This window comes from Mesoplodon densirostris, chromosome 1 (genome assembly GCF_025265405.1).
Source record: "Mesoplodon densirostris isolate mMesDen1 chromosome 1, mMesDen1 primary haplotype, whole genome shotgun sequence".
Classification (NCBI taxonomy): Eukaryota; Metazoa; Chordata; class Mammalia; order Artiodactyla; family Ziphiidae; genus Mesoplodon; species Mesoplodon densirostris.
Genome location: NC_082661.1, coordinates 29,460,638 through 29,488,335, shown reverse-complemented (window position 1 = coordinate 29,488,335; position 27,698 = coordinate 29,460,638). Strand labels below are relative to the sequence as shown.

The 27,698-nt window shown below is 41.7% G+C and overlaps 1 protein-coding gene and 2 non-coding genes across 4 annotated transcripts; 1 reads left to right on the top strand and 2 right to left on the bottom strand.

Annotated features, from left to right (window-relative positions):
• Window positions 1–450: 450 nt before the first annotated feature.
• CWF19L1 (CWF19 like cell cycle control factor 1) lies at window positions 451–27,698 on the bottom strand. 2 transcript variants are annotated; one of them, XM_060100798.1, is made up of 14 exons: window positions 27,590–27,698; window positions 24,437–24,521; window positions 23,127–23,205; window positions 22,413–22,514; window positions 20,472–20,686; window positions 18,420–18,538; window positions 15,834–15,918; window positions 13,459–13,599; window positions 12,437–12,551; window positions 11,599–11,678; window positions 6,201–6,410; window positions 4,490–4,609; window positions 3,728–3,825; window positions 451–882 (listed from the first exon to the last, which is right to left on the bottom strand). In XM_060100798.1, the coding sequence occupies exons 1-14, from the start codon at window positions 27,610–27,612 to the stop codon at window positions 738–740; spliced, it is 1,617 nt and encodes a 538-aa protein (XP_059956781.1). In that variant the 5' UTR covers window positions 27,613–27,698; the 3' UTR covers window positions 451–737. The 2 variants fall into 2 exon arrangements, with proteins under 2 accessions (XP_059956781.1, XP_059956789.1); XM_060100806.1 differs by lacking the exon at window positions 27,590–27,698 and adding an exon at window positions 27,430–27,512.
• Window positions 1,617–1,751, top strand: LOC132501636 (small nucleolar RNA SNORA70). The gene has a single exon (XR_009534274.1). It is a non-coding gene; the product is annotated as a small nucleolar RNA SNORA70 (small nucleolar RNA).
• LOC132501786 (small nucleolar RNA SNORA12) lies at window positions 4,803–4,950 on the bottom strand. The gene has a single exon (XR_009534317.1). It is a non-coding gene; the product is annotated as a small nucleolar RNA SNORA12 (small nucleolar RNA).

Genomic DNA, 27,698 nt, shown 5'->3' with positions numbered 1-27,698 from the left:
TGGCCTATACCCTGATGAGCCCCAAAGCCCTATCACCAAACCAGATCTCCATGAATTTGTAACTATCAAACAGCAACTAAAACTCAGTATCTAAAGGAGAACTCGTCTTCTTTTTAAAAATCTGCCCCTCCTCTTCTCAATTAGACTGTAAATTCTGGACAACAGGGATCATGCTGGGACATGGCTATACTCCTGGAGCCTGAAAAATGCCTGGCACATAGGAGTTAAGTATTTGCTGAAGGACCGAATGAGCTCTTCTATATCAGTGAGATGACTGCTCTAAGAGAAAAATGGCAAAGGCCTTCTCCATCCTGGGTTGCTCAGTGAGAAGCCACCTGTGAGATCCTGGGATAACACCTGGGCCTAAAGCCCTGGCCCCTCCTACTATACACACACACTACTTCATTTCCATGGTTAAAGGTAACATGAATACAAGACACTTCCCAACCATGAAAAAGCATTTGGATTTTATATGATAGTTTAAGTATTTTTGAAAATGTTGATAAACACAAGTTGTACTTGGAGTTTGACGACAGACATGCTTTTAACATAAGAGCTTCATCCCAGAATGTGACTTTTTCTATAAAATATTCAATCTTAGGCCTCTTGCTGCAGGCAGGTTCCATGGGAATACACAAAAAAGAGGCAGGGAAACAGTCCCCATGGGAGACTGTTGTTTCTCAAAAAACAGGCTGCCATTACATCCTGTGAAGTTCACAAAGTGCTCTTCCCTTTGCTCAGTCATCCAGAGTGAAGTCAAAGGGCTCAAAGTCTTTCCGGAAGCGACGAGCCAGGGTCTCCTCCTCTTCCTTGCTGATCTGACACTGCCTCCAGTCAGACTTGTCAGGAATATTAAGGATAGCTTCACTAGCCAGGACCTCCCTGCAGAAAAAAGCACAAAGAAGTCAAAACGGACAGTATCAGTCCAAAACCCACTCTTCCTTTGATTCCTCTCCAGCCAGAGAGCTCCACTCAGCATCACCCAAAGAAGGTATGCAAATTTCTCTGACTTTGCTCATACCATTTTCTCTGCCCTGAGAGCCATCTCTGCCATTCTATCTATCAAAGTCATGCCTGTTATAAGTGACCAGCTCAGGTCTTATCTCTTCTAGCCCCTCAAATTCCATTTACTTCTCTGAACAACTTGGAACTATATTACTGGTACCTAGAGAAGCAACATGGCACAGTAGAAAGAGGGCAGCCCCTGATATCAGAAATATCAGGGACTGGATTCCATTCCTAGCTCTGCCACTTGCTATCTGTGACTTGAACAGATTACTTCATCACTGTGCCTTGATTTCCTTGCCTATGAAATGCAAAATAAGGGTTTTCTGATGTATGGAGACAACATAATCAAAGCACCAAACTAGCTGTAATTACATCCTGCCTTAAACTCTAGTTTTGTCATCTCGGGGCATTAGTGTGCTGAGGTGAAAAGTCAGGCACCTAGTCTCATACCCTACTCTGACTTTCTGCCTCTCTTTCTAGTGCACTCAGGCCTACATAGGCACAACAGCACAGGCTCAATGTCAACAAAACCACCACATACACAAGCTACCTTCTAAATGCCACTGCTTTATACTTTTACTTATTTTGATATATTAGAAATAACTCCTTTGCAGCCAATTAAGCTGACTGTGCTCTTTTCCCCATGGGGCCCCGGTGTGCAATGACTGCAAACAGCAGCCTTCTTAGTAGTGTATGCAGCCTGTTGCCTCTATGGGTTGCCCTAAGGGACCCTGGAGACAGCCCTTTCCAGTGGACATTCATGACTGGCATGCTGTCCCCGATCTAGGCTCCAGACAGGTACGCACGGTGCCTTGGGAAAGCCCCAGGGCACAGTGGCCAGGGTCCACATTGGCCAAGGCATAATGTCCATCCGCAACTGTTCCTGCAGAACAAGGAACATGTGATTCAGGCCCTCCGCAGGGCGAAGTTCAAGTTCCCTGGCTGCCAGAAGATCCACGTCTCCAAGAAGTGGGGCTTTAACTAAGTTTAAATGAATCTGAAAACATGGTGGCAGAAAAGCGGCTCATCCCGGATGGCTGTGGGGTCAAATACATCCCTAATTGTGGCCCCTGGACACATGGCGGGCCCTGCACTCGTGAGAGCCTTGGCGCCGTCCCCTCCTTACTCGTGCCCACCAATAAATCCTTTCTTGTCAAAAAAAGAGAAAAGAACTCTATTTGTACATTTGTATGGTTCACTTTCCACTTTGAAGCTACAGTAAATAGAAAGGCTGAAAACAAATTACATGAGTCTTCTAAAAGTCAAAGGACCTAAGTTCAAGTTCTAGTTCTCTGGGCAGTCCATCAGTCTACCTCTTCATCTGTAAAATGAAGACAGAACCACCCTTCTTGTGCAGCAGGGAAAAAAAATATGTCTTTTCAAGTATTTCGTTAACTGTAAAATGCTATGTAACTATAAGTTACTACTGTGAAAAATACTCAATGTTGAAAACACAACCAACTACCAAGAGCACAAAATCATTCAGACTCTATCCTTTGTGAGCTTATGTGCCTGTGTCATCAGTGTCCACAACTGTGTCTGTTGCTGAATCAGTAACACAAAGCTAATGTCAGATGTTTGAAGCTCCTAACGCATTTCTTCTCATTTATTATCTTTTTGAAAATGCAGACAACTACATTTACTGGACTTATCCAATGGAGGCAATCTCTTGGAGGCTTTCCAAATTAGTCCAACAAGGGTTCAAGGCTGACTCAAAGCTCAGTTCTAACTAGGGAAAAAACCACTGCAAATCACAGACACCAGCATCAGATAACCTGTTCCACACATTTTCAGTTCCCCTCCATACTCTCTCTTCTTGCCAGCAAATTCCTGCCTTCATTCTCTGCCTAATTTATACCACTTCCTGTACAGTTCTGCAGTCACATTCTCCATGATATGAGGAGCAAAAATGAAGCCTCATCCAGACCTTTAGGACGCTACAGAGTCATGAGTTAAGATCTCACATCTTTGGGGTCCAGCAGGCCAGGTCACTGTGTGACCATGGACAAGCTACCTAACCACTCTAGAGCCATGCTGTCCACTATAGAAGCCACTAGCCTGACATATTTAAATTTAATCCTAATTCAATTAAATTAAAAATTGAGTTCCTCAGTCGTATTAGCCACATTTCAAGTGCTCAGTAGTCACTAGTAATGTGGCTGGTGATTACTATATAGGACAGTGTACTTTTATAAAACATGTCCATCGTCATGAAAGTTCTAGTGGCACTCCTCCAGAACCTCATTCTTCATACTGGTAAATTGGGATGACAGTACTTACCTTACAGAGTTTGGAAGATTAAATGAGGCAATGCATGGAAAGCTCTTGGCACAGTGTCTGGCACAGAGCACAAGTTCAATTAATAGTAGCATTTTCCTCCCTTGGGCTAGAATGCCCACATGTCAAAGTTTACCCTCCAAATCTCTCTCTCAGGCTCAACTTCAGCCCTTTCATGACGCCTTCCACCAAGTAGAAATGGGCTCTCCCTTCTCTGAATTTCTAAAGTACACTGTTCCTCAAAACTTTGTTATGGTACTTTGCACATCCTGCATTGCATTACTGTCATATATGTAAACATCTGACTTGCCCTAAGACTATTGGTTCCTTGGGGCAAGGACTGTTCCTTGTTTGGCTTTTTACTCAACTGGCCATGCAGCCCACTACTTCGTTCAGAGTAGGTCTAGTGAAAATACATTTAAAATAAGAAAAATGTACAAACCTTCCAAACTGCAAAGGAAAATTCTTTTTAATTCTGTGGAAAAGTTTCTCTCCTGTGTCAAGTTCAACATAGAAATATGCTGCTCCTGGCTGTGCAATCTAAAGTAAAGAGAGTCATATGAGGACATGCAATAGTGCTTTAAAAGTCAAAAATCCCAGCCCATCTTTTTAAAGCTTTAATTTGGCAAAGAATTCAGCTTAGAAGCACAAGAAAAAGGATGTGAGCAGATATAAATCCCAAGCCACTTAGGGGAACTAGAGTTTAAAAAGCCAAACTGGCAGACATTACAAAGATCCTCCCAGTAGCACCTACCTTCCTAAGTTCCTGCCTTAGGAAATTTCTAATTTCTTGCTCTTCCCAGGAAAGCATTAAGGCATTGATGTAATACCATCTTCGTCTCTAGTCTAATCAATACCCCATGCTCTAGTACCAAATTGTCACCTGCTTATTTAACTTTTTTTTTTTTTTTTTTTTTTTGCGATACACGGGCCTCTCACTGCTGTGGCCTCTCCCGCTGCGGAGCACAGGCTCCTGACGCACAGGCTCAGCGGCCATGGCTCACGGGCCCAGCCACTCCACGGCATGTGGGACTGTCCCGGACCAGGGCATGAACCCGCGTCCCCTGCATCGGCAGGCGGACTCTCAACCACTGCGCCACCAGGGAAGCCCCATTTTTAAAACACCTTTGAGTACCTTAGGCTCAACGTGTCAGAAACCAGGTCTTTACTTCTCCTGGAATATGACCTTCCCCTCCTGTTTTACCTGCTTGATGTCTGAGTGCTCTGGGATTTCCAACATCTCTATCTCTTGCTCCTGTGCCTGAGTAATGAAGGCATCTTTAATGTCATCAGTAGCGCAGCGGCTGAGGGGCACAGGAATGACCTGGGGTGGGGGGGGAGGAGCAGGAGAAATTCTTCATGCAGGTCTCAGAGAGGTCATGCCTCCTGCACAGTCCCTGAGACGTAGCAAATCCATCACAGGGGTGGAGAAACACCCCTCAGCAGAGATTCTCCTCAGGCCAGACAGGTCTATGTCAGCCTGTCTGTAAGGACTTAAACTTATGAGCTTGCCTGCCACATGTGGGAGCCCATCTCTGATGTGGGAAAGGCTAGAAAGAGATCTCTTTGTCATTAAGCCTTTGCCAGCTCCTATATAATATATGTGGCAGAGTCAGGCCCATTTGAAAACTTAACAAATGTGCCAGAAAGAAAACCACCACAACGACAACCAAATTATCCATAACAGTCTCTGAATTTCTGAGCTGCTAGCCCCAGGCAGGATCTGAGACTATTTCCTACCTCTGAGCTGCCACTCATGCTGAGCTTCACACAAAATACCCACTCTCTTCCAAACTCTATCTATCAAGGCCCACACCTTTCTTGGAACCTTCCTCGACTACCCATTCCTTTTCTCAACAAGGCACTTACTATCTGTGCTATTCACTTGTACTGCCATGCACTTCCCTGTGAATCCCTGTAAAATCTCTGGACTTATTACCAGAAACTCTTTAACCTTTTAAATGAATATTATTTAAATATTAATATGAAAATTCACATTAAATATTTTAAATATGACATCAACTATTTAAATACTTAACCTTATATTAGAATCAAATACTTAAATATTAATTAAAATTCAGTATTAAAATTAACATTATTTGTTGATGGGCACTTGGGTTGTATCCATGTCTTGGTTATTGTAAATAGTGCTGCTATGAACACTGGCATGCATGTATGTTTTCCAATTAGAGTTTTCATCTTTACTGGTTATATGTCCAGCAGAGGGAGTGCTGGATCATAGATAGCTCTATTTTTAGTTTTTTGAGGAAACTCCAAACTGTTTTCCATAGCAGCTGCACCAATTTACACTACAACCCAAGTGCCCATCAACAGACGATTGGCTTAAGAAGATATGGTATATATATATATACAATGGAATATTACTCAGCTATAAAAAATAATGAACTATTGCCATTTACAACAACACAGATAGATGAACCTAGAGAATATCATACTTAGTGAAGTAAGTCAGACAAAGAAAGACAAATATTATATGACATCACTGATATGTGGAATCTGAAAAAAAAAATGGCTCTATATACTAAACAGAAACAGACTCACAGACATAGAAAACAAACTTATGGTTACCAAAGGGGAAAGGGAGGGGAGGAAGGATAAATTAGGAGTATGAAATTAACAGATACAAACTACTATATATAAAATAGATAACCAACAAGGATTTACTGTATAGCACAGGGAATTATATTCAATATCTTGTAGTAACCTATAATGGAAAATAATCTTAAAAAAAAATATATATATATATATATATATGTAAAACTGAATCACTTTGCCTGAAACTAACACAATATTGTAAATCAACTATACTTCAAAAAAATTAACATTATTTAAATATTTATCAATATCCAGGTCCCCATACAGCCCTTCCAAGTTCTTGGGCAGAGACCACCTACCTGTAGCTGGAGGTGATGGCTCTTATAATTTCTCTCAAATAGAATACATCGTTTGCCTTGACTCTTAAAGAAGCGCCTCAGTGTAGCCTTATACTGCTCCACCTCTTCTACCACCTCTGCTGAAAGCTCCACCACTGACTGGTAGTGTCCAATGGGCAGGATGAGGACATGGTCATCAGATAAGCCTCCTTTGGCCAGGGCAAGGTAGCACTGAAGAGGAAGCACACAGAAGTGAGACGTCAATACTGCATGCGTGATTCTTCAGGGAGAAAAGCCTCTACAGAGCGTGAGCCCAAGGGTGTGGGAAAAGTGCTCAAGAGGCTCTCAGTAGAAATTCTCCTCTTAAAAAAATCTAATTTTAGAGGTTATACCAACAGTGTTGTCAAGCACCTGCTGAAGAATGAGATTAGATGCAACAAATTTCTTTTTTTCTGGCTGCACGGCTTGTGGGATCTTAGTTCCCTGACCAGGGATTGAACCCGCACCCTCGCCAGTGTAAGTGTGGAGGCCTAACCACTGGACCGCCAGGGAGTTCCCAGATGCAACAAATTTCTATGCAACTATCAAATGAACTGGGAGCCAATGAGCAGCATGCAGACCGGCTTTTGGCTACAAACACACCAGAGCTGAAGGAGACTGGAACAAACGGTTGGTTTTTCCTCCCAGGCTCCGAACTTGAAAGCAATTTTTCAGTTCATTATCACCCCCAGCCACAGAAAGATACCACTTCTGACTTCAAATGAACCACTTTCCTTACAGTGACAGCCAATCTCATCCCTAAATACACCTCTTAGGCTCACGAAAAAGGCGAAGATGACGTGATTAGCATCCAGTGTCCCTACAGCCTTAAGCTGCTGACTAACCTCTACAAAATGAAAGCAAACATAACCTAACAGGGAAGGAAGAAGAAGAAACCTCAAACTCAGGTACATCCAAAAAAACTGTAGTTCCCAACAATGGCTGCCGGCAGCTAAACAGCAACTAAAAATACTTCTGTCAAAACCCAAACACGTAAGACTGCTCTACCACTCAGACATTCTTTGAAGGGAAGACACTGAGCGAGTAGAGAAAGGGCCACTGAATATCAATGCAGGCAAATGAAGGTACTGGAGCTTTAGAAAAACAATCCAAAGTATACTTTTAGTGTGGTGGGTTCAAAGTTAAGGCTGAAGGAAGGAGTCTTATTTTTCATCTACACTGAGAAAGCCCAATAGAATGACAGGATAAGTATCAGAAACAAACTAAAGCATGATCATCCTTGATCTCCTTGGCACGGAGGACTGAACACATCTATAGAGTTAATATCCCAGATGACTAAAGTTCATCAAAACCTCCTATGTGCTAAAACATTAAAAAAAATTTTTAAATAACCATTTTGATTGTTTGTTTTAAAAGGTTACTCTAGAAGCCTGAGTTTTCTAGCCTTTCCTTTATGTCAGTGGGTCACCGCCATAAACAGCAGTTTTTATACTGTGATACGCACTGAAGCTACTGAAGTTTCTAGTCTAGACTAAATAGCACCCCCCAAGGCAGTACCTTTTAGTTCTTGTGAACAGTTTCACACTTGGCCGATCTCCTCCCTTCTTTTCAAACTCTCAACTTGTAATCTGTTCTATACTTGAATTATCTCTAACTTTATCTCAAATGTATAAGTAGGACCTGAATGAGTATTTCTCTCATAGACAAATGCATGGATTTTGCAATAGTTATTCTGGACTCTTAGCAGCCCGCACCTGCTTTTACCAATTTATAGCCATGGGCCATTAGCATACTTCTTTGTATATTCCTTGAGGAAGGCATGGCAAAGACAGAGAAAAAGCCAGGGGAAAAAAGTAATGAAAGGAGATCAAGAGGAGTGGCTACAGAGGGGACTCCAAGCCCTGTGCCAGACACCCACAGGTCACCCGAGGTTCCCAAGAGGTTCCTAACAACAAAGGACAGCACAGGTAAGTGTAAACTTGATTACTAGGTAGGCTCTAGGCTAAAATCATCATGTGACCTCCTACTTGGGGTGCTGGGCTGGGCCACAGTCATAATCTGAGATACTTTTTGCCCCTCTAGCTTTAGGTCAAGATGAGAAGCCAACAGGTTTCCTGATTATCCCCTAGGCTCATACCCTAAGCCAGATACCCTAGGCAATAGAAAGGTAAAATATATGGAAAGGAAAGGCCATCTCTCCTGGAGGCCCAGAGCAGCACAGAGCTAAGTCACCCATTCCAAATCTCTTGTGCCCTGCATGGCATTCTGAACCTACTAACGTTTCCTAAACAGAAGGCACTCTGAAGCCTTCTCCCATACCATACCATACGGGAGAGATGGATAGCATACACTAATCCAAGGAGGAAACCAAAATCCAAGAGTTAATCCAAAAAGGGTATTCCTATAAAAAGAAGAGTTTTTCAAGTTTGCTTCTCTTCCCACTGAAGAGTTCATCCACAGGCTCTATGGCCCAGCTGTGTCACAGGCCTTGACCCCATTCATGCTCCCCCTAGAGACAGGAGTGTGCCAATAAGCAAGACATTAAAATTAAATGTAAATGACTGGGACTCTTCAGTCAAACAATAATGGAAGGAGAGGGATGTGACTTAGAGTGTAAGATGACACAGATTCTAGTCAGTCTACAGGAGGCCACAGAAAAGGGCCCTCACTGTCAGGATAAGCTGAGGAAAAGGTCATCCCCAGGAAACAAAATTAGAATAAATCAATGAAAAATGGATGAAAGTATCTGTCCGCAGAAGCATCACACACTAAGAAATGATTTGTAAATATTTTCCTCAGGAGCCTTGGGAAATAGCCAATTCCAGTCATGGGTGACTAGGGTGCAAATGTAACCCTGAAAATTAAGCTTCTTTCATTCTAAATGAATGAAAAAGAAGGATAATGGTCTATATGAATCCCAGAGGAATGAGGATCAAAAACTAACATCATTTAATACCTAATCAAGCCCTGCCCAAGGAAAAGTATCTGGGGAAATCTGAAATAGGATGACTTTACCGTGAGACACACATGGTTCATCAGACCTTTCCACAGCCTGAACCAAACCCTTCTCAAAATCATCCAGTTCTCACAGTCTGATTCAGTGCTTACCAAGCACTCTTGTAATTATTATCTTGGGTTCCCAGATACCCATACCAGGAATGTGGATGTGGGTATTCCCGTCATTAGGAAGCTATATCCTCTACTACTAAGCAAAACTGAGCATTTATCACTTTAGTCTTTTAGATCATCAGTGTAAGTCAGTTCCCAACATTGCATAATTATCACAAATAAAAATTAATAAACTCAAGTTTTCAAATCTGAAGATATAAAAAAGAATATCAACATTTTTAGCCAAATATGAGTGTAAAGGCAACAGGAGACTCCCTTTTTGGGACAAAGAAAATCTTTGTGTTTGTACTTCCCTGGTGGCACAGTGGTTAAGAATCCGCCTGCCAATGCAAGGGACACGGATTCGAGCCCTGGTCCGGGAAGATCCCACGTGTCATGGAACAACTAAGCCCATGTGCCACAATTACTGAGCCTGTGCTCTAGAGCCCGTGAGCCACAACTACTGAGCCCGTGCGCCTAGAGCCTGTGCTCCGCAACAAGAGAAGCCACCGCAATGAGAAGCCCGCGTACCACAACGAAGAGTAGCCCCTGCTCACCTCAACTAGAGAAAGCCTGCGCACAGCAACGAAGACCCAACACAGCCAAAAATAAATTAATTAATTAAAAAAAAAAAGAAAATCCTTGTTTTAAATAGTAATTCAAAAAAGCAACTCATCACCCCAAGTAGTATGAAATAAAAACATATAAAGTTCAAGAATTACATAAAAACATCACCCTAGGAGAGCCATACCTATTTGTCAGAGAGGAGGGAGAGAGGAGCAATCTTGTGAAACTGGCTCTACTAAACCACAGGAGAATTGCTATAGTTGCTCTAGTCAAAAAGATAGAAAATAACAAATGTTGGCAAAGGATGTGGAAAAACAGGAACCCTCATACATTGCTGGTGGGAAAACAAGATGGTGTAGCCATTTTGAAAAATAGTTTGGCAGTATCTTAAAAAGTTAAACATAAAATTACAAGCAATTCCACTCCTTAGGTGTCTATCCAAGAGAACTGAAAACATATGTTCACACAAAGACATGTATGCAAATGTTCATTAATAGCCATAAAGTGGAAACAACTCAAATGTCCATCAACTGACGAATAAATAGACAAAATGTAGTCTATCCATACAACGGAATACTATTTGACCAGAAGGAATAGAAAACTGACACGTGCTACAACATGAATGAGCATCAAGAACATTATGCTAAGTAAAAGAAGCCAGACACAAAGACCCTGTACGATTCCATTTATATGAAATGCCCAGACAGAAATGAAGACAAAAAAGACTAGTCGGGCTTCCCTGGTGGCGCAGTGGTTGAGAATCTGCCTGCTAATGCAGGGGACACAGGTTCGAGCCCTGGTCTGGGAGGATCCCACATGCCGTGGAACAACTGGGCCCGTGAGCCACAAGTACTGAGCCTGCGCGTCTGGAGCCTGTGCTCCGCAGCAAGAGAGGCCGCGATAGTGAGAGGCCCGCGCACCGCGATGAAGAGTAGCCCCCGTTTGCCACAACTAGAGAAAGCCCTCACACAGAAATGAAGACCCAACACAGCAAAAATAAATAAATAAATTAAAAAAAAAAAAAAAGACTAGTGGTTGGGCTTCCCTGGTGGCACAGTGGTTGAGAGTCCGCGTGCCGATGCAGGGGACACGGGTTCGTGCCCTGGTCCGGGAGGATCCCACATGCCGCGGAGCGGCTGGGCCCGTGAGCCATGGCCGCTGAGCTTGCGCATCCGGAGCCTGTGCTCCGCAACAGGAGAGGCCACAACAGTGAGAGGCCCGCGTACCGCAAAAAAAAAAAAAAAAGACTAGTGGTTGCCTGGGGCTGTGGGTGGGTATGGAGACTAACTGTAAATGGGCATGAGGAATCTTTTTTTTTTTTTTTTTTTTTTTTTTGCGGTATGCGGGCCTCTCACTGTTGTGGCCTCCCCCGTTGCGGAGCACAGGCTCCGGACGCGCAGGCTCCGGACGCGCAGGCTCAGCGGCCATGGCTCACAGGCCCAGCCGCTCCGCGGCATATGGGATCCTCCCAGACCGGGGCACGAACCCGTATCCCCTGCATCGGCAGGCGGACTCTCAACCACTTGCGCCACCAGGGAGGCCCGGCATGAGCAATCTTATTGGAGTGATGAACATGTTCTAAAACTGTATTATGTGATGGCTGTACAATCAGTGAGTTAACTAAAAATCACTGAATTGCACACTTAAAGTAGGTAAATTTTATGATATGTAAATTATGACTCAATAAAGTTAACAGAAAACAAACAGGTGTCTCCTCTGTTAAAGGTTCATGGAAGTAACTCACATGTGTGCCAACATTGACCACCAAATGCTTTTCCACTTCAGGGCTGGCAAGGCAAAACCAGCAGGGTCCTGGAGGCTGAGCTTCATGTGGAAGAAAGACAAATGTTACCATGGTCCAAGCACTCCAGCACATAACCACCCTACAGAATTCAGCCTTGTCTGATCTTTGTATCCTGCAAACACTGATATGTACACGGTACTGCCACAACGGACTGGGTCTGCTGTGCTCCCACTATGACCCCTGCCCCCATCACCATTATCAATTAAACTAAAACTCTATTAAAAGTTCTAAATTTGTAACCAATCCACAGGTAGGTGATCCATGTGATAACCATATATTGACTAAAGTAGCATGTAACTGGCAACTAACTGCAATGAGAGAACACTCAACTGGGTGTCTGGAGCCCCAATTCTAGTTCTAGTCATGCCACCAGCTATCCACATGACCCTGGGAGTACGTGTACCCTCCCGAAGTCAGCCTCTTCACCTTTGAAACAAGGGGGTGGAGAAAGAGGATCTCAGTGTAATAGCTGTAAGTCTTTTCTACCAGTTTGATTATTCCATTATTTTATAAACCCATACTGGTTTTGTAGGCTCTTAACCTTACGTTTACAGACATGACGGAAAGGAGCTTTTTCCATAGTTCTGACAAGAATAGCCTCAGATAGCCTCAAAGTCAGGCCACCTTTGCATTCTTTTATTTTTCTTATTGGTCCTAATGACTCAATATACAATCTTCTTCTGCCAGAAGAGGCTCTCTTAGCAATGCTGCTTCCCAAACAAGACCCAAAATAACAGTTATTGCTCACATAAGAGACTTCTGGAACCAAGGTACTTACGAAGTTTGCGAGGCTGCTTTGGGTGAGGAGAAGACTTGCTATCTCTGCCTGTAGATGAACGCTTCCTTCCCTGTTTTTCATTTAAATCAAAGAAAAACTGACAGGCTGAATCTTCCTGGAACAGCCAAAGGTAGAAGAGTAAATGTTATTAAACTAACCTTTAGACAAGTAGCCAACCATCCACATACAAGGGAATGTTCCTGCCATGTCATGTCTTTACTCCCTGCCCTTTCTGCCTATTCTAGAGAAGAAAAATATTTTCCCAATCCTGATGCCTGGACTCTCAGTCCTACCTCTCAACACTTATCCAAGCTACCACCACATTTATCCCTTTGGAAAAATGAATTAAAATACAAGTTATACAGCAATTCTTGCCTAAAACAGAACAGCATGAATCCACCCACATTCCTTTCCCTTGCTCTCTCAGTAGGGCCATGGTGCAGTCTTACAATTTCACAGGTGAAACAATTCTGAGTTTTAATTAAAAAGATAAGAAAAAAAGTCTGAGAAAGTAGACCATGCATACTATGTAAGGAAACTTGACATTCCTTGCTTTAGTGAAGGGAAATCAAATTTCAGAAAAGTCTGCTATTAAGAAATTTCTTCAGAGTAAATCTTATTCACCTATACCACTCATTATAAAATCACAAATTACACTGCTACCAAGCAGTTGGATCCTTGCCTGAAAAGTTAAGAACAGAGAATTAACTTTAGACAAGGAAAGACTTTACATGTGTAACCCCAACATATGAACCAAGTTTAGACAATGAAAGACTAAAAATATGAAACTGTTAACCCCAAACTATAATTAAAAAAACAAACAAAAACAAAACAAAAAACACATTGAGCTTACTGGAAATCTACTAAGGCTTTCTAATCACCAGCATGATTTCCCAAAGGAAAAAAAAAAGATTTAGATTCGAGGGATTAAACTTGCCTTATGAATTAAACTATAACCAGGAAAAGGACATCTGTAATGGGCAATCCTGCCCAGAAAATGCCACCTCTCAGTCAGAACATACCTCAGGGGCAGGAATTTGCTTTCCTATGGATGCTTCCTTCACAGACTTTCTGTAAGGGTTTTCAGTGACATCTAGAGGCTGTTTTACCAGTTCTGCTACATCCATTAGTTTCATAGGAACAATACTGAATGCATAAAGATACTTTGGGAGAAGAACAACATAATATTAAGGGAAATACTGTTTATGCAAATGTAATCAACCTATTTTATTATAAAATTTCACATAAAGCTTCAGAAACTGAGTAAGATTAAAGAGCAGCAACCAGCCCATCTGTGGTTCAGAGAATCCATAGCAATGCCATTTCAGTGATCTCTGCAGGGGCAAACCAAGGGCTGATGAAGTAACAAGCAACTAATCAAAGCCCAGCCCTTACACAAAACAACTATCACTGCAAGGCCCAGAGGGACTTGCTCCATAACGCTTGAAGACAAATTGCTTCTGTCTCTGGGTCCTTTATCTTTGTGCACTTTGTCCACAGTCACTGCACTGCCCTTCTCTTTTTCTAATGAAAACTAAATTGGACAACTTAGTGTTTCCCCCTGATTTTATTTTATTTTATTTATTTATTTATTTATTTATTATTATTTTTTTCTTTTCTTGTTTGTTTTGCAGTACGCGGGCCTCTCACTGCTGCGGCCCCTCCCACTGCGGAGCACAGGCTCCGGATGCGCAGGCTCAGTGGCCATGGCTCACGGGCCCAGCCGCTCCGTGGCATGTGGGATCTTCCTGGACCGGGGCACGAACCCGTGTCCCCTGCATCGGCAGGCAGACTCTCAACCACTGCGCCACCAGGGAAGCCCCCCCCTGATTTTATACAATTTCTGCTGTATATGGTGATAGATTTTCTTAGGGATTAGTAGCAAAGAAATAAATACTCACATAAATATCTAAAACCATGGACTAATGGCACAGATACTGAAAACTTTACATGAGATATGAATAGATGCTTAACCTCACTACTGATCAGGGAAATACAACTAATTTACAATGATACACAACCTTCTTCTATCAGAATGGCAAAAAAATGTTAATAAAAATTTGACACTACCCACTGAGAAAACAGACTCATACACTGCTGGTAGGGGTGTAAACTGGAACAAAATTTTGAAATGAATTTACTAATACTTGCCAAATTTTAAAATGTGCATATTCTTTGAGTGAAGTATGCACTGCTTAGGGTTAAGGCTAACATGTCCCTGAAAGTAAAGCAATAGACTAAAAATACTGTGAGTGATGCTCAGTCTTGAAAGGGCAGTTTAAAAAAAGGAAGAAAGGAAGGAAGGGAGGGAGGGAAGGAAGTTAAAAAAATTACAAATCTGAACTTGCTAAGAATGCACTGGGCCTAAAAGTTTAAGATATTATGGAAAAAACAAAATAGGTATTTGTTTATCTTTTGCATGTACATTGTTTATGGCATATTATAGTAGGATAATCTTCAGATAATTTATGTATTTTCCCACATGACTGACTGTTCTGATCTTTAGCTATTCCAATCCACAATATCCTGCTTTTGGCCCTACAGAATCAGAAATGCTCTCAGGGAAGTGAGAAGAACAGTATACTTTTCTGGTATACCCTCTTTCATTCACCTGTACTGTTTTCCAGTATAAAGACAGATTCCAGGGGCTTCCCTGGTGGCGCAGTGGTTGAGAGTCTGCCTGCCAATGCAGGGGACACGGGTTCGGGCCCTGGTCTGGGAAGATGCCACATGCCGCGGAGCAACTGGGCCCGTGAGCCACAATTACTGAGCCTGCGCGTCTGGAGCCTGTGCTCCGCAACAAGAGGGGCCAAAATCGTGAGAGGCCCGCGCACCGCAATGAAGAGTGGCCCCCGCTTGCCACAACTGGAGAAAGCCCTCGCACAGAAACAAAGACCCAACACAGCCATAAATAAATTAATTAAATAAATTAAAAAAAATAAAAAATAAAATAAAATAAAATAAAGACAGATTCCAGGTATCAATCACTAAGATCGCCAAAGCCAACGAGGGCTTAGGTAAATCCTTGGGAAGATTTTATTATTTCTGCTAAATGAAGTTGCTAGAAGAAGCAAAGCAAGAATACCTTCTGAGGTCAAACTCATGAAAAATACCCATAGAGACGACCACAGGGATGTGGGAAGAAAGACATCATTCATTTGAAATTTTGCCTTTGTTCCCCTGGGCCGATTTTCCCAAACCCTTCTCTAAAATCTCCTACAAAGGACCCAAGGAAACCTGACCTTTCATTACCATATTATTATAAAGAGTAAAGTCACTGAAGTACTGGGACATCACAGTTGGGGAGAAGAGAAGATCTGAATGTTAAACTGGGCAAGAGGAACATTTATCAGGCAGACAATGAATATTAACCAAACACCAAATACTCAAAATTTACCTTTTTCTTTTCTGGATTTCCAACATTTGCCAGAGCTATGAACCTGGTGGCGTGCTGTGCATTTTCCTGCAGAATGATGTGGTTTCTATAATATATTGGAAAGATAATAGGTTACCAACAAACTTTACCTTTTTTTTTTTTTTGGCTGCACCTCGAGGCTTGCGGGATCTTAGTTCCCTGACCATGGATTGAACCCAGCAGTGAAAGCACCGACTCCTAACCACTGGACTGCCAGGGACTTCCCACCAACAAACTTTACTTTTGATCTGCAATTATGAAATATGTAGACTCCATGGGGCCATGAAAAAAGCACAGGTCCTAAGTCTATCACTACATCACCACCAGTAACACCTCAGATGTTACCTGTCCATCTAGTAGAATAATCACCCCTACTTCCTAGGGCTGCTGTTAGGAAAAAAAGGAGATCACGTATTTGAAAAGCACAAAAAACTCTAAATTTGGCTTTAAAAGAGTCGGAAAATTGGCAAAATGTTGATAATTGCTGAAGTAGGTTATGGGTTCAGGAGGGATCATTATACTATTCTCTCTTCTTTTGTGTAATAAAAAACTACAATAATGAAAAACAAAGAGAAATGAGTTTTAAGTGGAAAAAAATGCTTCAAATGGTAATACATAGCATGATTTCATTCTCTTAGGAAAAATATAAAAATACATGAGTGCCTATGTTTCCTGGAAAAAAAATGCCAGTATTTTTATTATGATAGTTATGGGTTTTTGTTACAGCTCTGGTTAAAAAGTTGTACAGGGTTTTTTGTTGGGTTTTTTTTTTAACAGCTTTATTAAGATCTAATTCAAATACCATACAATTCACCAGTTTTTAGCATATGCACATTTACTAAGCCACTACCACTATCTAATTTTAGAACATTTTCATCAACTAAAAAAGGAAACCTTGAATCTATTAACAGTCACTCCCCATTTTCCTCCAACTAGCCCCTGGCAATCGCTAATCTACTTTTTATCTCTATGGATTTGCCTATTCTGGACACTACAGATAAATGGAATCATGTAATATGTGGTATTTTGTGTCTGGCTTCTTTTATTTAGAATCTTTTCAAGGTTCACACATGTAGCTTATATCAGTACTCCATTCCTTTTTCTTACTGAATAACATTCCATCATATGGATATACCACTGTTTATTTACCCATTCATCAGGTGATGGATATTTAGGTCATTTCCTCATTTGGGCGATTATGAATAACGCTGTTATGATCATTTGTGTACAAGTTTTTTGTGAACCTATGTTTACATTTCACTTGGAATAGGAGTGGAATTGCTGGGTCATATGGTAGGGAAATGCCAAATATTTTTGCAAAGCAGCTGTACCATTTTACATTCCCACCAGCAATGTATGAGGGCTTCAATTGCTCCACATCCTCATCAGCACTTATTATTTGTCTTTTTGATTATAGCCATTCTAGTGGGGTGAGAAGTGGTATCTCATTGGTTTTGATTTGGATTACCCTAATGGCTAATGATGCGTGAGCATATTTTCATGTGCCTATTGGCCACTGGTTTATGTTCTTCAGAGAAATGTATATTTGGATCCTTAAAAGTTTTCAGTGGCTTATTCCTATAACCTTTCTGTTTTTAGTGAATGGTTTCAGAGAACAAGAGGTTTCTCTGGAATGCATATATGGAGATATAAAAGAAAAATCTGTAGTACCTATGGTTATATCTTAGGCTGTGGGATTATAGGGAAAGGGCGGGTTATATTCTTCTTTTTGCTCACCTATAGTTTTTGAACTTTCAACAACACATACATTGCTTTTGTATATTAAAAAAAAAAAGGTTTTTATAAATCATTTTAGGGATTACCCATGCCTTTAAAGTGAAGATCTTTCAGAGTTAACTATACTTAGCTCTATTACTTATAAAACAGTGGTTTTATTTTCTCCGTAATACATCCTTTAAAAACTCCATCTCCAAGCTATACTGAAAAGAGAGAGAGAAAAAATTGATACAAGTTCTTGATTCCTAAATTGAAATACTCCTTAGGTGATTATCCTGAGTTTAAGACTATACAAGGAGTAACCGTTTAACCTGATCAAAACAGGACTTACTGTACATCAAGCTATGATAATTAAACAGCATTGTTATGTCAGACCCTCAAACCTTTAAGGGGCTTTAAATGATACATTGGATGATACAGTATCATCCAATCCCTTGTATTAGAATTAGGAAACCAGGGGCTTCCCTGGTGGCGCAGTGGTTGAGAGTCCGCCTGCCGATGCAGGGGACACGGGTTCGTGCCCCGGTCCGGGAAGATCCCACATGCCGCGGAGCGGCTGGGCCCGTGAGCCATGGCCGCTGAGCCTGTGCGTCCGGAGCCTGTGCTCCGCAACGGGAGAGGCCCACTTAACCCAAAAAAAAAAAAAAAAAAAAAAAAAGAATTAGGAAACCAAACTCAGAGAAGTGGAATGATTTCAGAGTCACTCATTTCATGCCTGAGTAACTAAAAGAAACCAAGATATTATATGGCTGAAATGAACATGAGAAGTTTACACAGAAAATCCAGGCAAATTCTTCAAAAAAAACCCAAAAAGAACGAAATGCTACTCACCGATATGGAAGCCTCTCATAATAAGTCTTTTCCAATGCAGCAAAATGATATCTTGGTTTCAAGCCTGTGGCAAGACTGGAGATCAAAGCAGAGCCACATTTTCTGGTATCCACTTCTCCCTAGTAAACAGAAACTTAGTCATCATAACAGACCTAAGAGTTATCATGAAATGCAGAGATATAACAAGACACTTTGAAATGTCTTTGGAATATTTATGTGGCTACAGTGTGGGCAGTAGGATTTGCGTCATGAATTCCATACTTATGGCAATCAGAGAAATCTCAACACATTAAGGGGAACTGGGCTATTACAAATGCAGAAATAGGAACAGTTGTTGGAAGCCAGAGGTTAAGGGAGAAGGTAACTCCTCCATACTAATACCCAAAGCAAGGTTTATTACAATCTTTTTTTGGAAAGTAAGCACTCTCTCTGGAGCCCACAGACAGTACGTCTATAATTTGCTTCATTGGGCTCCTGTAGTTCTGACAATGCAGACAGTCATAGTCATTGCAGAAGATCAAAATTAAAAGCTAGCTTTCAGGGCCCCTAGGATCCATAGAATATTTGCCATAGAACATTCAAGGACTTCATCACATAAGCATACAATCCTTTATTTTGCTTCAGCCAAGGAAGGTGTGGCTTGTGGAAGGGCACAACCATGCCCTTGTCACAGTTTGTAATACAAAGTCTGTCAAACGTTAGGCTTGTTCCCAGAGCTTCCATTCACAATAAATTATGTGCTCTCTCATCCATAACGTTATTTATGAACTTCATTCTAAGAGAAGGTATTAACTGGAAATAAAGAAATTACCAGAGTTAATTTTCCACTAAGTAAAGCCAAACCTTCCTTTGGTCTTATGCTTGCCTCCTTCAGGTGTCTGCTGAAGGGCAGGGAACTGGCCTTGAGGTTAGTTGCAGTACCTTAGGGGCTAGTGAGATATACTGTTTTCTCCCCTATAAATACCTTGTATGATTACTTATAAATTTCATCAAAATCTACTTTAACCAAAAATTGTAACCTTTTGTAGCACTGCTCTTTATTCTTCCTTATAGAGTATCACGTGTCTTTCTCCCACCATCACTTCAGTAGTCTTTCTCTGGACCTTTCCTAGTTCTGCTCTATCTTCTCTACGCTGCAACCAGCACTGCCTCTTGTATACGAGTGGAAGAATAACCATAGGTTTGTGGAAGGGGAAGAAAGTGTTGTCCCTTCTCCCTTCAAAATCCTGACAATGGCTGGTATTTTTTTGGCCTTTTTAGTCATGGACACACTATGTTAAAGTTGGCAGAGTGGTCTACAAGGCCCTTTTCTGGATCATCTCTGATAACTCTACATCTAGGAACTGATATTTGTCCCTAAATGCATTCTTACATTTTCCTTCACTGAAGCTCAGCTGATGCTTTCTGCTCTCACATACAGCCTTTCAAGGTCTTCCTTAGGCTGATTTCCACCCAGGTAGCTTCCCATGGTAGCTGTCACTCACCAACCTGGCATACAACCTCTTCCTACAAAAATATTTAGATCGAACGCCATGGCATGCTCCAATACATTCCAACATTAAAGCTTTCCCATTAGAAAAGTACTAAGTTTTCAATATATTGTTTCCCAACTTTAGATCACTGTCCTCAATCCCATGATGAGTCCACCTTTTAAAATATGTTGATAGCCAAAAAGATATAATCTGGAATGGAAAGGGGGAAAAAAAACTGCAGAGCTGCCACTAGCTATAAATCTTTTCACTGAAAATTAGTGACCCCTCAAAACTTCTTAAGAAGAAGCTTGAGAAAGGGTACTTGAAGCAGAGAATATAATTTTTTTAAAAAATTCATTTATAAGTAAGACTTCAGCATTCTCTCTTCAGTGAATCGTGCTTTCGTTAAGATCAACTTTTGCTTTGGTCAGCCAATAAGGCTTTAAGTAACCCGAAAAATTCACAAAAGATTTCTACTGAAAGGAACTAAGAGCTGAAATAGTCACATAAAGAGCAAAAAGCTCAAATTAAGCCACTGCAATTTGCTTTTAGAAATTCCAACTGAACAAACACTACTCACAGAAGAATTCCCAAAGTTCCCCACATACTTGGGCCACGGGGATGTGAGCAAGATATCAACACCCTTAAACTGGGATGTTGACCACAGCATTGTTCTCAGGGAAAACACATCCTTGGGACTAAAACTGTAACCTGGGACAGGTTCATTTAAGGACTCTGTCCCACTGAGGTACACAATCTGCAGCCCCGAGCTTCCAGTGAAGACACCTTTACGACCTGGGTTCAAAGAAAAATGGACAAGTTTTAGTCAAACTGCTGAATGAAATGTCACTCTGGTGATGAATCTCTTTCCCCATGCCCCACTTCCAGCTCCTAGGTCTCAACGTTGGATGGCTACAACAGTATTCCTGTTCAGTAAGTAAGAGCAGTCCTTATGTGAAGGCTGCTGGAGCCCACAGTCTGATTGCCCCAGGTGCCTTGCAAATGAAAAAACCTAGGAAGCACTGATTAAGAAAAAGGCTTTCTGCCTTCTAGAGACTCCAAAGGGACTAAAAGAAATCTAGACACCTGGATACAGGGAGAGGCACTGAGAAGAAAAAAAAATAATTGCAGCTGTGAGTAAGCTATAGTCTAGAATAAATGTACTTCTTCATGAAGGCAGAAGCTTCCAAATGAAGGAAAAGATTTGGAAAAAGCAATTACTTTGGAAAAATTAAGAGACCCTGCCATCTTCTAAGTTTATTCATAGCTTGTGCCCTTGATTCCGTTTCCTTCTTGTTGCCGCCAGAATCTTGTTCCATCAATTTTCACTTCCCTTTCATCTACTGAGTCTCTTCTCAAATGGCTCTTTCCACATACTAACTCATAAAGGAACACACATACTAACTAATAAAGGAACACACATTTTGACTAACAAAGAATAATAAAGTAAAAAGGAACACACATACTAATAAAAAAACTATAGGGGCTTCCCTGGTGGCGCAGTGGTTGAGAGTCTGCCTGCCAATGCAGGGGACACGGGTTCAAGCCCTGGTCTGGGAAGATCCCACATGCCGCGGAGCAGCTGGGCTCGTGAGCCACAACTACTGAGCCTGCGCGTCTGGAGCCTGTGCTCTGCAACAAGAGAGGGCACGATAGTGAGAGGCCCGCGCACCGCGATGAAGAGTGGCCCCCACTCGCCACAGCTAGAGAAAGCCCTCGCGCAGAAACGAAGACCCAACACAGCCAAAAATAAATAAATAAAAAGAAAAAAAGAACTATAAAAAGAGCATTTATAGCAAAGGAAATCTAGAAGCTTTCTAAAGAAATGAGAGACCGAGAGAGAGGAAATGTGAAGACCAGTTAAGCCATTTTAGAAAAAAATGAGTTGAATGATCCAAGAAGCAGTAGTGGTGGGGGGAGGGGAGCAGGTGGAGGAGAAAAGCAAAATTTGACAGTCTGGCTTTTTACAATAGCCAGACACTGAAAGAACCACTAAGAGTTTCAGGGGGTTGTGGAGGAACAATTTTAACCTGGAATTGAAGAGTGGACCTGGAATCAGAAAAAGGACAAAAGCAGTGAAAAACCCAAGGATCAGCACTAAAAACTTGAGTTTTTCAAAACTTCAGTGAAACCTAGAGCTATAGCAAATTAGGAGTCCAATTAACAAATAAGCTGTATACATCTAGCAATGTTATATGGTGAGACCACATACATAGAATTTTTTTTTAACACAGTTTATACCTGAAGTACTCCAAACACTGTAGTCAAATATTTTATTCCTCTAGTTGGCTGAAAGAGTATATATTGGGTTGTGAAAGTCCAAGGAGATTGGGGAGAGGTGGGAGACAACATAGGAAAAATGACATAGTCTTAAAGGTATAGACACTGACTTTAGAAAAAAAAAAACCTGATCCCCATTCTCTCAGGCAGTAATGGCAGATGAATCCAGCTACAAATTTCCTGGGAGGCTAATTCCTGGGACACATTATGTCCATTACAAACACACAAGATATCAACTTACCCAGATAAGTAATGTTTTCAGCTAATTCACACCCATCAACATCTTCGAAATATTTTACTGCTTCCTGGTTATTGGCACCCAGCACGTATGTCTGAATAGGAGCTAGTGAGAGAAACAGACATGACACCAGCTAGTTACCAGATCTGCTTTGGAACCTGAGAACTGTATCCCCATAGGAAAAACACTCATAGCAAAAGTAAAGAGTCTGAAATCCTACGGAATTCCCTGGCACGGGTTTGATCCCTGGTCCGGGAACTAAGATCCCACAAGCCACATGGCACGGCCAAAAAGAGTCTGCAATCCTATACATGGAACATGGTCACCACATAGGATATCCTACAACCAACCTTGTGGCTTGACTACTAAATGGTATCACTAGGCTGATAAAGTAACATCTTAGAGAGGATGGTCAATGTATAGTTAGGAAAACACAGACCCCAAAGAGCTTAATAAAAAACACTGAAACTGGGGGAAAAAAAGAACACATATGGTTGCATTATTCAATTCCTTCCTACTGAGAAGAGAATTCTTTTTCTGGAACTAAATCCAACCAAATTCAAAATGTGAACATTTAGATACATAGGCATTCTTCCCAGGTCAATGCAGAACTCAAAGGCAAACGCTTCAATCACTAACGTGTGAAAAACAACTAGGCAAGAACCATGTAGCCTTGAAACTTTATTAGAAATCATATGTTAAAAATAAGTTCTGTACCTTTCTTGATGCCAGTTTTATATTCCTCCCATTCAGCATCTGGAGTGGAGCCAAAGAAATTTCCTACACACAACAGCAGCTAAAATGAGTTTTTTAAACAGATATATGAGATTTTTTAATAATATCAAATAGTACATAATTAATTGATAATAACGTTATTGAGCTAATTATCCTATTTAATGATCTCAGTTTTTTCCTTAATCGATTTACAGAATTTCCTTAATCAATTTACAGAATTTCTAAATAATTCTTTTACAACAATTGTAGTAGTTACTGATTTTATAAATTACTAAATTTTGGCTCCTTGGATGTCAAATACAAGCTGGGGAAAGAGACAAGAGGGTCAGGGGAAAATGGAGAAATCAACCTTAAAAAAATCTCTCTGCAAAATACAAAACAATATTAGATACCCTGAGAGATACAGGACATAAAGGACACATTTCCTGCTTGTTGCCTTACTCAACCTTTAACCCAATGAACAAATTATCCCCATATCTAGAATACTCTTCTGTACTCTAAGAATTTACAGTGTAGCTGGCAACAACACATAACAATTACATAGGGCTCTTCAGTCTGTGAAGCATTTGCACATATGCTATCTGACTTCACTCATACCATATACCCATGAAATAGATCTGTGCTTCCCAAACCCAGGGTCAGAATCACTTAGGGAGGTTCTGCTAGTCTGTTTTCAGTTTTGCGTACAGTAATAAAGTAACAAAATTCAAATTCAAAAAAGTATAGAAGGGTCTACAGTAAACACATCTCCCTTCCCACACCACTTTTCAGCTACTAAATTCCCATGCTCAGAAAAGGAATTCGGACTTCCCTAGTGGAGCAGTGGTTAAGAATCTGCCTGCCAATGCAGGGAACACGGGTTCGAGCCCTGGTCCAGGAAGATCTCACATGCTGCGGAGCAACTAAGCCCATGCACCACAACTACTGAGCCCGCGCTCTAGAGGCCGCAAGCCACAACTACTGAGCCCACGTGCCACAACTACTGAAGCCCGCGCACCTAGAGCCCACATTCCGCAACAACACAGGCCACGGCAATGAGAAGCCTGCGCACCGCAGAAAAGAGTAGCCCCCACTCACTGCAACTAGAGAAAGCCTGTGTGCAGCAAGGAAGACCCAATGTAGCCAAAAATAAATAAATAAATTTGTATACATTTAAAAAAAAAAAAGGAACTCAGTCTAACAAAAAAGGAGAGTATGTGTTCGACTGAGGAATGTATAAAGGAGCCCAAACTTTATTTTACTGTGTTTGATTACAACAGTCAAATGAAATGCAGTAAAAAGAAACATCTTACATCAAAGTTTCCACTTTTCTTCTGAATTGCTCGAACTCTATTGAATAAAACATCAAACTTTCCTTCAACATCTCCACATGCCAAGCTGCAAACAAGACATAAATGTTAAGGCAATGCAGGACACACAAATAGGCCTGCCAGGTTTGGTATACACTAGTCTTCCTGGATTAGGGAGATATGTGATCCAGTCTCTGAAGTTACCTGAGAGGTTCACAGCATCTGAACTATTAATGACCACTGGGCAGCTCCACCTAAAGGTCTCACCAATAACTTCACCATATCTAAAATTTAGCTTATCATTTCCTCCAAAATTGAACCAGCTTATTCTCACTTGCCAAGTTTTGTGGCTGAGTCTACTGCCAACTTGGTTACCAAGACTCAAAAATCCCCCATCCAGTCATCGTCTCCTCAATTCCTTTTGACAAATATCTTTCAAAGTCATCCTGTCCTTTTCATTTCCACTACCACTATCTTAGCACAGGGCTTCATTCATCCATTCAGCAAACACACTCAGGACATCTACAACATGCTTGCTAAATGCAGTATGCCAAGTACTATGCTAAGGACACGTCAGGAGTATAAAGAAGAGGGAGACTCAGTTCAAGCCTCAAAGAGTACAGAATCAGGGAAGGGGAGGTATGCTGATAGTTATAAATTTATATGAAAAAGGGCAATAGGGCTTCCCTGGTGGCGCAGTGGTTGGGAGTCCACCTGCCGATGCAGGGGACACAGGTTCGTGCCCCGGTCCGGGAAGATCCCACATGCCGCGGAGCGGCTGGGCCCGTGAGCCATGGCCGCTGAGCCTGTGCGTCCGGAGCCTGTGCTCCGCAACGGGAGAGACTACAACAGTGAGAGGCCCGCGTACCGCAAAAATAAATAAATAAATAAATAAATATTTAAAAAAAAAAAAAATATATATATATATATATAAAGAAAAGAAAAAGGGCAATAATAGGAGGTATGTGTAAAGTGTTATTGGGTAGGGAGATAGAAATTGGCAAGACCTGAGGTTTGTAAGGCAGACTGACCTTAAGTTGTGAGGTAACTTGTTCTATAATCTCGTTTCTGAGTTTTTATACTTTGGATTTACATGGTTTTTCCACTTCTCATATCATTTTCTTAATGTCTTTTAACTCATCTTGAAATACTATAGTTCTTGTTTTGTCAGTGTGTCTTTCTGGTGTGCTTTACTGTCCATACCACTGAACATTTTCAAGGTAGTGAAAATGTGGGTAGTGAAACGATCATAACTGTTTTAGAAAGATCATTTTAGTAACAGAGTGAAAGATGGTCTGGAGGAACAAGTGACTATAAGCAAAAATACCAGCAAAGAGGGCAACGTCAAATGAAGACGGGGAGGAGAGAAACAGACGAGAAATTTAGAATTCTGAAGACTTGAACACAAATTGGAGTGGAGAAGTAGGAATGGAGGATAATTACAAGGTTGAGCAACTGGGAGTCCTGTAGTTTATTCAGAGGCAGAATCAGAGAGAAATACAGTGAATCTGGTATTGGATACAACGCAGAGAATATACTTGCATTTCCTCTAATTCTCTCCCTTCTTCCTGTCCACCCTACGTAAAGCCAGCAGTTTAATGTTCTTTCCTCAAAAACATTAAGACAACTCCACTGCCTGAGGAACCACAGCTTTCCACAAGTCCCTGATCTCTCTTCCCAATGCTTTCTCCAAGTTTCCATAACAGAAACCTTCCCTACTGTCGATCTGATCACTCTCTGTCTCTGCCATTGCCTTGGGGTAGTTATTTCTCCTAACAGTCCCACACTACCCATCTTGAGTCTAAAATTTTCCCATCCTTCAAGGCCTATCACATCTCTAAAGCCTTCCTGAGCGCTCAGCAAGTCCTCTTCTCAAAACTTCAGAAACCCCTATAGCTTTTCAGAGCAATCTCTGTAATAAATTATTACCACTTTCACTTATCTTCTGAGCACCACCTCTTCTAGGAAGCCCTCCAGCCCCTATCAGTCACCAAATCCTGGTGCTCCCACAGGATCCTGCACTTCCTCTCTCATAGCAGGTGTCACATGGAATTATCTCTGTTTTGGGGAGAGCCATTGTCCAGTTTGTACATCATAAGACACCTCAAAGTTCATCATCTCCTCCTCTGGGCCCTCTTCCAGTGTTTCCTATCCCACTGAAGACAGAAATCTAGGACCGGGACAATGCTGACAGCTTCTCAGTCATCACCAAACCACCTCCAATCCCTGTTGATGTCCTCTCCTTAATAAACCTTGAATCCCCGCACTTCTCCTTTGCCTTTACGCTATCTAATCCTAGCTGTTTTCTATTTTGGCTATAATTTTTTCTTCACATTGCAACCAGAATCGCTTTCCAAAATGAAAATTTGATCATGCCAAGGCGTTCTTAAACATTCCAGTGATCCAGTGACTTTTTTAGGATAAAGACAAAACTATTAATCAAGGCTCAATCCTCACTACCTTGATTCCTCACATTAATCCAAATACCCTATACGCCCTCCCAGAACCGTGAACCTTTTCCTCCTGACATTTATCAGGACCGTAATTCAACATTTATCTGGATTCTTTGATTAATATACGTTTCCCTAAACTGTAAGATCCATTAGGTCAGGAACTCCAATTGTGCAACGCCTAACACAGTGCCCGGCGCACTGCAATTGTTGTAATCAATACCGTTGAATGAATGAATGGAAGTCCTCTCTTCACCATCCCCTCAAAAAGCGCGCCAGGGCAAAGGCCCTGTCTTTCGCTCCTGTCGACCACTGCCCAGGGCCCATCAATGGGCCCCATGCCTACAATTTTTGGCTAGTAAATATACTGCGAGAAACGAAGGGGAAATGATGTCAGAGACCAAGACGGCCTAACATGGAGGAGGCCTGACGCTACGAGCTTCCTCCTCTCTCAGCGAGTGTCGCCAAGAGTCCCCCTCTTCAGAAGCGAAAACGGCCAGGAAAAGAGGCCGGCAGTGGCCAGGCAAAGACGCGATCGAAGCTCACCTGCAGCCGCCGGGCTTCAGCCCCCGTCTTTCTGTCTTTAGAAAACCCCCTCCAGCTCCCGCGCACGCGCGCACACACACGCTTCAGGCTCAGGGTCACTCTCTCACACACACACAAACACACGCGCGCCCGCGCGCTCTTCAGACTCAGGGTCACTCACAGGCGCAGCGGTTTCTCAGCCATCTGCCCTTATAGCCTGGATTGGGACGACCACCGAAAACAGGCACAACGAACCCACGCTCCTCCGGAAAAGGCGGCCGCACTACGAT